The sequence below is a fragment of the Natator depressus genome, chromosome 9 (genome assembly GCF_965152275.1).
Source record: "Natator depressus isolate rNatDep1 chromosome 9, rNatDep2.hap1, whole genome shotgun sequence".
Classification (NCBI taxonomy): domain Eukaryota; kingdom Metazoa; phylum Chordata; order Testudines; family Cheloniidae; genus Natator; species Natator depressus.
The window spans coordinates 41,467,159-41,479,257 of NC_134242.1; the positions used below are offsets into that span (position 1 = coordinate 41,467,159).

Consider the following 12,099-nt stretch of genomic DNA (forward strand, 5'->3'; position numbering starts at 1 on the left):
TTTGGTTTACATAGGTTTAGCAAAGCTAAACCAGTGAATTTGGTTTGTGCAAATTTTTAATCTTTTGGTTTTGACTGGAGTATCAGATTTGTACTAATTCAAAAATCACCAAGAGAAATGCCAGGGTAAACTTGTCTGTTTGCTACACCGTTAGCTTTGTGTAAGCCAACCAGACCATCTTCCCATCTTCTCCTTCCTCCTAATTATTTGTGGGAGGGAGAACTGGTGGCTTGCAAACCCTTTCTCCTTGATGTCTTCAAGCTTTGTCTGGCCCCACTGCTTTACTTACTGTCTGCTGCTTGCAGGATGAGAGGGAGCAGGGAGGTAAAGTGGTTTAATTTTGCGATCTTCTGGGGTCAGGGAGTAAGTGCTCTCTCTTATTTAGCAGTGACATGGAGAGGCTTTTGTTCCTGCTGTTGAACTGAGTCCTTACCACAGACTGTGTTAACATTTCTGCTCTCAAAACTTAATTAAAAATTGTATGGAATGCTCAACCCAGAATAGCCAGTTCACTCTTCAGCAGCTCTTCTGGTTCTGCAGGATGAACAGGAATAAAGTAAAGTTAAAACTTATTTAGTAAGCAAAATAAGCATAGAATCATAGGATTGGAAGGGACCTTAAGAGGTCATCTAGTCCAGTCCCCTGCACTCATGGCAGGACTAAGTATTATCTAGACCGTCCTTGACAAGTGTTTGTCCAACCTGCTCCTAAAAATCTCCAATGATGGAGATTCCACAACCTCCCTAGGCAATTTATTCCAGTGCTTAACCACCCTGACAGTTAAGAAGTTTTTCCTAATGTCATATATGGATCTGAACAAAAAAATCTTTGTCCAGGAGATTTGCAAAGCAGCCAAATTCTCTGCTGTATGTTTAAGAAGTACCGTTGCTTGGATTTGGCTTCAAGGAGAGGAATCTCAGTTTGGATTATTCGTTTTCTATAGGATTTCTGAGGTAGAAGAGGCCAAGCTCTTCTATCTTCTAGAATTTTTTATTCAGAATGTCTATTTTAGAGTTATTTATCTAAATCTTATTAAAAATGGTAGAGTCTCCAAGTAAGATCCAGGGACCGCGCTCTGGCAAGAAACAAAGGAATTCTCCCCTTTTTGGTAGCTAGGCTGGAGAGCAGGGCTTCTTGCCAGGATGTTGCCCCTGGAACTCATTGGCCTCTGGATAATAGGTGTCATTAAAACATTTCAAGCCCTGACTTGGTATAGTTTTAATAAGTCTCTTCATAATCAAGTAAAAATGTTATGAGGTGAAGAGGAACACAAATGTAGTGTTTTAACTGCTTTATTTTAGAAATGGGGTGTGTTTTCTCCCCAGTTTTATGCATGACTTGTTCTAGGGCATATAAATTCTATAGAAAAATGCTGTATGCAAAATATTAAGTATCTTGTAACATCTTATATAGGTTGTGGTAGTGACTCAATGGTTAACATTGCATTGCGATTTTCTTTTAGAACAGAACTAAAGTTCTTTGCATTACTGATTGAATTCCACTTCTGGTACAGAAACTGTCCAGGAGAGATTAGCATTTTCTGTGCTGTTTTGGAAGTAAAAAATGTTGAGGTGGGAAGGCATGTGAACTGAGGCTAATGGCAAGTTCATTTAGCCTTAACTGGTGATTTTCTTTGTTTTTAGTGATTATGTTGATTTAAAAAAAAAAGCACATAAGCAATCTTAACTCTGTTAAAAAGATTTTGAGGGTGAGTGGGTGGGAATAGCTATACGATATTTATGCAACTAAATATTCCTTGTTTGATTGAATCTTTTTAGGCCTCCATGAGTTTGATGCCTTACAGGACCCTGAAGTGAAAGAATTCCGCAGTAAAATGCGGCGAATCAGTGAAGAGAAACTCCTGTCGCTTGTGGGCCTGTCTTGGATTGACTGGCTAAAGCACAGTTATCCTCCAGAACAAGAACCCTCAATCCCAGAAAACTTTCAAGATAAACTCTATGGTGGAAAGTTTGTAGTGGCCATTCATTTTGATAAGTGCCAGGTAGAGTTACTAGATGCCAGAATAGGAGTCTTTTTACATACATGTACTTTTTGATTTGGGATCACAGTTCATATGTGAGCTACGCTTCATGTTGGCTTGACGTGAGACAAACAGTCTGCTCTTCAAGATAGGTCACCAAAGTACAGGAAAATGGTACCCTGATCAGATACGTGATGAACTGAATAAGGTTTAAAATACTGTAGTGTTTACTTCAGAACACAGATTCTGCTTTGGAAGTTCTTCACTTTTGTTGGGGGGTGAGAAGAGGAAACCATCATTAGAAGTTGAGATTACTAGAGCAGAATACATTAATTGATAAAATGACATGCAATGAGCATTCATATATTAAGCAAATGTTGCTCTGTAAGAGGAATGCAATATGAATTACCTAACGTAAATTGATGGTAGAAACAATATCTGTCTGCAAACATATTTTATCTTTTTGTCTGATAGACACTGATTACGTTTTTAGCTGCATCTTCATGATTCTTTGTATTCTTTCATGTTTAATCAAAGTATAAAATGTAGTTCATTGTTGGCAGAACTTCTCTGGCCAATTCTTATTTCAGTACTTTGCTAGTGATTGATTTTAGGCCAAGGAAACACTAAGAATACTAAAAAACAGACTAGTAAACTGGCAGGTCCTGGAATACTCTCTCATATTTTTGTGCTGTGATTCACTGTTGAACATCTTTGGGCTTAAATTAGTAGCAATCAAGTTGTGGATTACAGTGTATAACTACCCTCAGAAATGCATAAGGCACACAGGCTCACTAGATTTCTCTTTATTTGACTTGTAAATAACAGTGCTCATGCACAAACAAAAAACTTTATTTAAAAAATAGTTAATGTTGGAACTTAGGTGTAGTTCAGCTAACAACCCAGAAAATTGCCCTTCCTGTCCAGTAGGGGGGAAAAGCATTAGTTTCAAGCCAGTTTTATTTTAATTGTGGTTGGATTATTGCTTTCACAAGCATGAAGAGTTACTTTTAGGGGTCCAGCACAAAGAGGTCTTATCTCATGCTTCCCACTGTTCTCCCTTTGCTTTTTTAATACTATTTTTATTTAATTAATAAATATTAACAGGTTAACAAATCTTGCCATTTAAATATTAGAAACAAAATGAGAATAATTATAACAGTGAGTTATCATTTGAAGAAACATACAGGAATAATCTGCCTATTTAACAGGGTGTTACCTTTTTACAGAATGAGCATAATTACATCACCTATATTATGTCATTTCTACTGATTTTCTAAAATTTAATAAAATCTCTGATTATACAGTTGACAGACCAGGCTTGTATATCAAATATTAATATTAAAAAAAAAAACCTGGGCAGATGTGCTAATTTTTTGTAGGTGAATGTACTTTGAGTAGTGAATACAAGGTACCCCATTATCTAAGTATCTGTTTGTCCTCTGTCTATTTTGCTAGGTACGTAATTGGTAGTTAACTTTTCCATAACCACAGCCTCCTATATTTTTCTGAACCATACCTCTGCTGTTGGAATATTTTTCCTTTTCTGGTGACATGTTATGAGTGTCCAAGCAGCTACCAGAGGATAAGAGATTAATTCTTCTTTTTGCGCTACCGTTTCTGCTAGGAAGTCCATGGGGGATTAGCAATAAATATCCATCAACTTGTGGTATTTGATTACAGATTGCATCTCAATACTCTCTCATGACAGGACATATCTACCATATATGCACAAAGTGTCCTTTTTTAGAAAATTTATCCAACACTTATCCCCATTCAATCTCTCTCTATTTTTTTAAAAAGACCGGTGTGAGGAACCACTGAAACAGTACCCTAAAGACATTTTCTTCTATTGTGCTACAGATTGAGGTCACTGGTCCTTTTTTCTAGATCAACTTCTATTCCTCTGGGGTAGTTTGTCTATCCTGGTCCTTTCATATGTGGATTTTTTGTTTGGTTAGGAAATTTGTCTGCCAAGATTGATTATAAATTAGTTTAAAAATTTTGTTTCTCAATTATGGTTGATACTATTACTTGTATTAAAGTTAGCTTTCTGTATAAAAGTTTTTCTAGAAAGCTGAGAAACATAATGCCTAACTTTGAAAGTATTCATACGCAAGGAAAGTGGGCAAGTTAAAGCTAGTTTTGAGTTCTAAACAAGTTACAAAAGTTTCTTTACTGAATAGTTGACCAACTATTTGTATTCCATCTCTCTCAATCTTTAAAGTTCTTTGGTTTGTGATTAAGTTAAGATCTGGATTTTTTAAATGGGTGTCATTGGTAAGGGGAAAGCACTTATCTCTAGTTCTATCCCAAACCCATAGAGCAGCCTTTGCTAAAGGATGTGTATAGATTTCTGCAAAAAGAAAAGGAGTACTTGTGGCACCTTAGAGACTAACAAATTTATTTGAGCATAAGCTTTGGTGAGCTACAGCTCACTTCATCGGATGCATGCAGTGGAAAATACAGTGGGGAGATTTTATGTACACAGAGAACATGAAACAATGGGTGTTACCATACACACTATAACAAGAGTGATCAGGTAAGGTGAGCTATTCCAGCGGGGGGTACACAAACTAAAACTATTTCCCCATGTTTATTTCCCCCCCTACTATTCCTCAAACATTCTTGTCAAAAGCTGGAAATGGCCTACCTTGATTATCACTACAAAAGGTTTCCCCCCTGCCCCCCCGCCCCCCGCTGGTAATAGCTCACCTTACCTGATCACTCTTGTTACAGTGTGTATGGTAACACCCATTGTTTCATGTTCTCTGTGTATATAAAATCTCTCCACTCTATTTTCCACTGCATGCATCCGATGAAGTGAGCTGCAGCTCACGAAAGCTTACGCTCAAATAAATTTGTTAGTCTGTAGGGTGCCACAAGGACTCCTTTTCTTTTTGCGGATACAGACTAACACGGCTGCTACTCTGAAACCTATAAATTTCTAGAGAGCATGATATTTTATTAATCCATGGTAGCCTAGCAGTGTTTACATTGCCACAATTGTTCTATAACCCAATGTTTGGCTGGGTTAGTGCTCTCCCAATCCACTACCCCTTTGATTTGTTTTAATAATACTATAGAATATTTGGATTAGCTAGTCCCCATTCTGTTTGAGTAGTTCTGTACAAAGTATCTGCACTCACTTGTAGTCTTTTCTTATTCCATATTAATTCTAACAACCTCCTCTGTGTTCCTGCTAGGGTTTTATCTGGGATGATCACGAGAGAGATTTTGAAACAAGAAAGATAACAATGGCAAAAAATATTCATTTTGACTGTGACTGTTCTTCCCAGCCAAGAAATTGCATACTTCCTCCAGCACTCCAGATCTTTTTGTTGAAGTAGTGACATTTAAATTGTAGATTGTCTGAGATTTGAATCCCCAGGCATTTGAAAGAATTTGTTTCCCAATTGTACCCAAATGTTCTCTGGAGGAATGACTTCTTAGAGTCTGGCTCCCTTTGTTTTTACGGCACTAGAATGAATCAGGATGTCTGATTTTAAAAGAGAGTTCTCAAAACCATTGAGTACATGTGGTGCAAATTCTGACCCAGTTCTTAACTATTCATACTCTTAAATCAACTGTTCCGATTTTAAACTTGATACTAATAAAATCTCTGATTGAAAAGTTATTGATTGGAAATAGTAAAGAAAAACTTTGCTGATCTGGTGAAAAAGAATGAGCCTGATTACATAGTTGAGGCTCGATAATCAGTGACAAAACAACAATAACAACCTTCTTACATGTCCAGCTTAATAGGAAACTTCTCTCGTACCGTCCAACAAGGGCCTGGCTCCAGAGGCTCATGTATTTGTCACTTCCAGACTAATTTACTGTAATTCTTTGAATCTGAAGCTGATACAAAAACACGGTGAAAATTGTAGATAGTGCAGAATGTGGCTGCCTGCCTTCTCCATGGCTTAGCCTGCTGTGAACACATCAAATCTGTCTTGTGGTCCCTCCATTGCTTCCCAGTCCATTTCTGATGCCAGTTGGTTCCAATAGCCATTAATAGTCCAAGTCCCATTTTGTTACATTAGTGCTATCTGGATGTTTCTGTTTGTGGTTTGTTAGTTTTATAAAAGCAATAATCAGAAGAGAATTAAAAAAATAAGGGAGAATGGCATCTCCTTTCAACCAGAGAGAGCAAACTGAGAATTACAAAAAGGGTTATCCCCAAAATAATTATCTAATAATCCCCAAGATTAGCTGCCTAGAATACATCAACAAACTATGACATTAATCAAACTGGCTCCTTGATCTAGAGAGAAACCACCTCTCTCTCACATTTAAATACATGTAAAGATACCCCCCTCACCCCCAAATAAGAGCCTGTAGTACAGCATCAGCAATTGTGGGGAGAGACTGCTTCACTCCCTGGCTCCCTCACATTAGTTATGGTGCGGGTGAGGGGACAAAAGAGGCCCCTGGGGTCTGGCAACAGCTGTAGGAAGGGAGGCTGATGTGGACCATACCATTTTGAAATTGAGAAAATCTTGAATTGATTTTGACTTAGTTTATTATGGTTATAATTTTCCATTTGAGAGGCTTGGCTTTTTACCAAGAAGTCTATATATAAATAAGACACAAGACAAAATAATGCAAGCTAGACCACACTACATTTGTAAATTGCTTTTAGAATGATTACATATTTCTAGAGTATTCTTTAAATGAAAACTCTGTGTGAGTTGTTACAAATCAACTTGTGTATAACATATGCTGAGAAGGGAGAGAGGGAAGGTTTCTATGGAAGAAATATATTTCTCCTTTTTGAGACTCTTTAACTTCACTGTAACTTGTATCTGTGGTAGTCTCAAAGAAATTAATTTAGGTACAGTAACTATATAACTTTAGCTTTTAGAGCAAAAAATACTTTAGAGCAGCATGGGGAATATGCAGATAATCTCTGAAATCAATCTAAAATGTTTCACTGAAAATTCAGGTTCTTCCATAATTCTGTACATAATCGCATCAAGTATCTGCTACCCCCCCACCCCAAAAATCAAATATCTTTTTTTGAAATATAATTCTGGTAGCATAGCCTAATGTTTTAATTGCCTGCCTCTTTTTTTTTTTTTTTTTTAATGCAAGATTTTACTTACAGGACAATTTGATAAATTTCTCTGTTAGATTGCATTTGTTTTGCCCACTTGTTGCATCTTGTATTTAGGCCATAATCCTGAATCTGACTTCATGGGTAGACTCCTGGGCTAATGCAGAGGCAGTTGCAAGTTTGAGTCCTTGGGTCCCAATTCTGCAAAGATTTATGTACATGCTTAACTTTGTTCACTGTGACCAGTTGCATTCAGAACGTGCAGGATTGGGTTTTAGATTATAATCTTTTTTGGGCAGGGTCTGTCACTTGCTATTTGTCTTGACCTGGTTGAACCCACTAGGCACTGCTGCATGACAAATAATAATAACCAGTAGTTATTTACAGGCAAGTAACTTTATGATTTAAAGCATTCAAACTCACCAAGCTTAAAACAGATAGATATGATTACAAATATAGACTTTATTTTATATTTTCCTTATTTGAGCTTGGCTGCAAGTCAAGGGCTCCCAGAAACACTGTGTTCTCATATTATTGATCCCTTTGTGGTAAAATTTAAAAATAAAAATCATAAATAGAAAACACTAAAATGTTGATTGTGTATTCAGTTTTGGTAGACTAATTTCTACTTAAGATTTCGTGCTCTTAAAAAGTGTCTTGATCACAGCCAGGATTAGGAGATAACCATCTCATAGCTTCTAGGAGGGTTACTGTTTCACTTGCAATAGTTTTATACTGATTAACCATAGTTGCCTTTAATTATAATATTAAAATAGATTTTCATAATTTTTTTCATTTTTCTTGAGAGTGCAAATATGAAATCTAGATACAGGCCACAATGAGGTTATCTGTATATCTGAAGTAACCTTTCCTTGAGAGAATATATTCACACAAATAAAAACTTAAAATAGTAGTAATAAAACTTATACACAAGCTTTGTATCAGGTTATGAATCCAACTGTGACAGATACTTTCGCAACATTTATCAATACAATTAATATGCACTCCACTTGAAATATATTGAGCAAAATTTTCAAAAGCACCAAAGTGATTTAGGCTCCTAATTCACTTAGGTGCTTCTGAAAACTCTCACTTGTATGTACAGCATGGTATATATTTTTCCTTTTAATGCATTTCTATGAAAAGTTGTGTTAAATAGTCTCTCTTTTTTATGTTGTTAGGATGTATTTAGTTTTCAAGTGTCTCCTAACATAAATCCTGTCAAGCTGAATGAATTGGCAATCCGAAAACGTTTGACTATCCATGGAAAGGAAGACGAAGTTGATCCTTATGACTATGTGTTGCAAATTAGTGGAAGACTGGAATATATTTTTGGTGACCGCCCATTAATTCAGTTCCAGGTATTGAAATTTTTTTGAATTCTAAATTTAAGACAAAAGTGGGTTTTGCCTGGAAACAAGGAAAATTAATTCACAATTATGCTGGAGTAACTTCTGGTTGAGGAATTAACTTTTTCGAAACAGCTGGATTATTTATTTTAGAAGCGTTGTTGACCACAGAAATAAATTGTTTCAAAGAAAATTTCACAAGGATGAGCATGTTGAGAAGTAGAATGTATTTCCAACATAAAGCTATTTTATCATGCTTATTAGAACCAATTTAGTATTATATCATGATTCAGAAAATAAGGACAACATTAGAATATTAAAAATAAGGCTGACTGCTTTTTTTTTCTTTTCCCTCCATAATCATACTAGTTCAGATTGAAGTGTTGTCATGAGCTTAGACATTTTTTTTGTCAGTTTGTGTCAACCTTAAATTGTAGACATAATGAGCCAAATTTTCAGCTGGCGTTAATCAGTAAAGCTCCACTGACTTCAATGGAACTATGCAAGTTTACATCAGTTGAGAATCTGGCCCATTATTTTTAATATATATAATTATAAAATCTGTTTTATTTGGATGGTTATTTTGTTTGTCAGGTGACAATACCTCTCAAATTTATAATATTCATGCCAAAGGCTTTTTCGTCCTGTAAAACAATAGTGTATCTGCACTGCTGCTGGCTCATTACTTAAACTTCAGGTGCATTCTCTGTGACTGTCATGGTAATGTGATAAGTTTCACATTGGTGCTTAAACTAATACCCTTTTTCTATGAAGTTTCCTTCCAAATGCAATAAATTTGAGGAGATAATTGCTCCAAATTTGGTTTTGACATAGCTTGTGACACCACATAGTATTTAGAAATCACAGAGGTGTCAGGTTTATCAGGAGAGAAAGTATAACATTTTATTAATTGCATGGGCACGCGACTCCATCTGTGTCTTCTCTGACTTCTGGAACATCTTGCTCATACGAGGCATGTTCATGTATTAGTATATGAGTTAGTTCCTCCTGTAATAGTAAAATACTGCATTTGTGTGTAAAAATCAAGATAGAAATATATGATGGTTAAACATATAGAGGCTTAGCTTAGGGGACTTGAATTTCCAGTATGAAACAGGCACCCTGAAAATCATCCTGAGGTGGTGTGAGGTGGTCAGTTCTTGGCTATCATGTCATTTATTGGGTGTAGTTCTTTTGGATGACACCTTAAAAAACAAAGTTCTGCCTGCCCTGTGTGGACATTAATGATTCCTTGGCACTCACCTTAATGGTTAAACTCTCTGTCCTTGGCCATATTTTCCACTTCTCATTTCATCCACTATTATCTGGTGTTGTCCGCGTGTACCAGTGTGTTGCCTCCTTGCGTTTGAGAGGTAGAAAACTTTTCCTAATATCTAAATCTCCCTTGCTGCAGATTAAGCCGAATACTTTAACCTACCTTAAGTGGACATGGAGGCCAATAGATCACCATCCTCTTTATAACAGCCCTTAACATACATATCAGGCCTGGACTCAGTCATCTTTTCTGAAGACTAAACATATCCAGTTTTTGTAACCTTTTCTCATAGATCCTGTTTTCAAAATCTTTGAGTATTTTTGTTGCTCTTCTCTGGGCTCTCCAATTTGTCCACATCTTTCTTAAAGTGTAGTGCCCACAACTGCACACAGGACTCCAGCTGATGCCTCAGCAGTGCTAAATAGTGCAGAACAAAAACCTCCTGTGTCTTACATATGACATTCCTGTTAATACACCCCGGAATTTTTTGAAACTGCATCAACATGATGGCTCATAATCAATTTGTGATCCACTGTAACCCAGATCCTTTTCAACAGTATTCCAGTTATTCCCCATTTTGTATTTGTGCACTTGATTTTTTCCTTCCTAAGTGAAGTGCTGTGGAGTTGTATTGAATTTAATCTTGTTGATTTCAGACCAACTCTTCAGTTTATTAAGGGCCTTTTGAATTCTAATCCTGTCCTCCAAAGTGCTTGCAAAGCCTCCCTGCTCGGTGTCATCCACAAATTATATAAGCATACTCTGTGCTATTATCTAAGTTATTAGTAAAATATTGAACAGACCAAGGACAAATCTAAGCTGGACCCCAGTAAATATGTTCTCTATTTGGCCACAAACCACTGATAACTACTCTTTGAGAATGTTTTTTCAACAAGCTGTGCATCCACCTTATAGTAATTTCATCTAGACCACATTTCCCCAGTTTGTTTATGGGAATGTCATGTGGGGCTATGTCAAAAGCTTTCCTAAAATCATCTTAATTTAATTTTCTTAATTATCTGAAGTTCATGAGCCAAGTTTAGCATGAGCTAAAATGGTTTTAAACAACAAGAATGGAATTATTATCAGCTTGTAACAACTATTTTCTGTCTGGCTTCAGTATATCCGTAAGTGTATGATGAACAGGACTCTTCCTCACCTGACACTGGTTGAGTGTTGTAGCATAAAGAAAATGTGTGAACAGGAAATGATTGCCATAGAAGCTGCCATAAACCAAAAATCATCCAACCTTCCTCTTCCTCTGCCACCAAAAAAAACACGAACAGTTACTGTAAGTTGATATGGAGAACATTTACTAACAAAAGTAACGTAAGACACACCACTGATGACTTTTTTTTTCCTTTATGTATGTTTTTCCTCTCATACTCCTTTCCCAAGAGTCTCCTATTGTTGCTCAAGATGTTACATCAAGGATAAGAGGTCTTGGTGTCTTTACCCTGTCCTTTCCATTTTGATTCTTTTACCCTCTTCCAAATTTAAGCCCCTTTTCCACTAATACTGACAACACTTTTTACTACAAGCCAGAGGAGCAGGTGGTTACCCGTAACTAACCAGTGGAGAAGTTACATGAGGGAACGAATGATTCCCCAGCTTCATCTGCATGCCTACCCTCCATCAGCTGCAGCCTCATGTCTGCTTCTTAACCCAGATTTGCTGCACAGTGCTGCCACTTCAATAAACTCTGAAATATTTTTACTAATTCTTAATATCATGTCTGACAATTGGATTTTTTAAAAATTTTATTAGTCTGTTAATTAAACTGCTACCTTCAGAATGTGATTGCAATTTCTATAAGTGTGAATCCTGGGAACAAGGAGAGACTTTGTTCAGTGATACAGTAGTTACTGCAAAGTTTTGTTTTTAAACGGCTTGTATGTATGCGAGATGAATAGGTTTGAAACTTACAGGAGGAAACATTTATTCTGATTTGTCAACCATCACAGCAGGCGTATTTTAGTCCCAAGATGTGGTTTACATGGGTTATTTTCTCTCCTGCTCCCTCAGGGCATCTGAAATGGTCTTGTGGCTATGATAGCTGAGTTTTTCTTCATTCATTTCTTAAAAAAATAATTAGTTTAATATTTAATCATGCATTTTTAGCTTTATCCATGAATATTGCAAAAATATTTAATATATAAAATACTAGATCACTAAATTGCATTTAAAAAAAGACTTCCACCTTTCTGTTTTCCTTACAGCAGCTGACCCAGAGTGTGTGGGATATTAGCAACCCTTTCCAGATTATGCTGTTAAAGGGTAATAAATTGAACACAGAAGAAACTGCCAAAGTAAGTAATGTCGAGCCTAGCATCAGGAGATGTTCTTCTGACTGATCATTTTAATTTGCAAAGTGTTTACTGAATGTCAGCTAATAAAGGCTCCAGTTCAGCAAGGGCCTTAAGCAATATGCACA

The 12,099-nt window shown here is 36.4% G+C and overlaps 1 protein-coding gene across 3 annotated transcripts in view; it reads left to right on the forward strand.

The window, feature by feature from the left end:
* PIK3CB (phosphatidylinositol-4,5-bisphosphate 3-kinase catalytic subunit beta) overlaps positions 1 to 12,099 on the forward strand; it is a 190,957-nt gene that overhangs the window by 103,581 nt on the left and 75,277 nt on the right. For 2 of the 3 annotated variants that reach the window (XM_074963971.1, XM_074963970.1), the window contains 4 exons: positions 1,779 to 2,002; positions 8,222 to 8,401; positions 10,786 to 10,956; positions 11,885 to 11,974. In XM_074963971.1, the coding sequence (XP_074820072.1) occupies positions 1,779 to 2,002; positions 8,222 to 8,401; positions 10,786 to 10,956; positions 11,885 to 11,974 (665 nt within the window). The remainder of the gene's footprint in view (positions 1 to 1,778; positions 2,003 to 8,221; positions 8,402 to 10,785; positions 10,957 to 11,884; positions 11,975 to 12,099) is intronic. The other variant, XM_074963972.1, reaches the window with a different exon arrangement.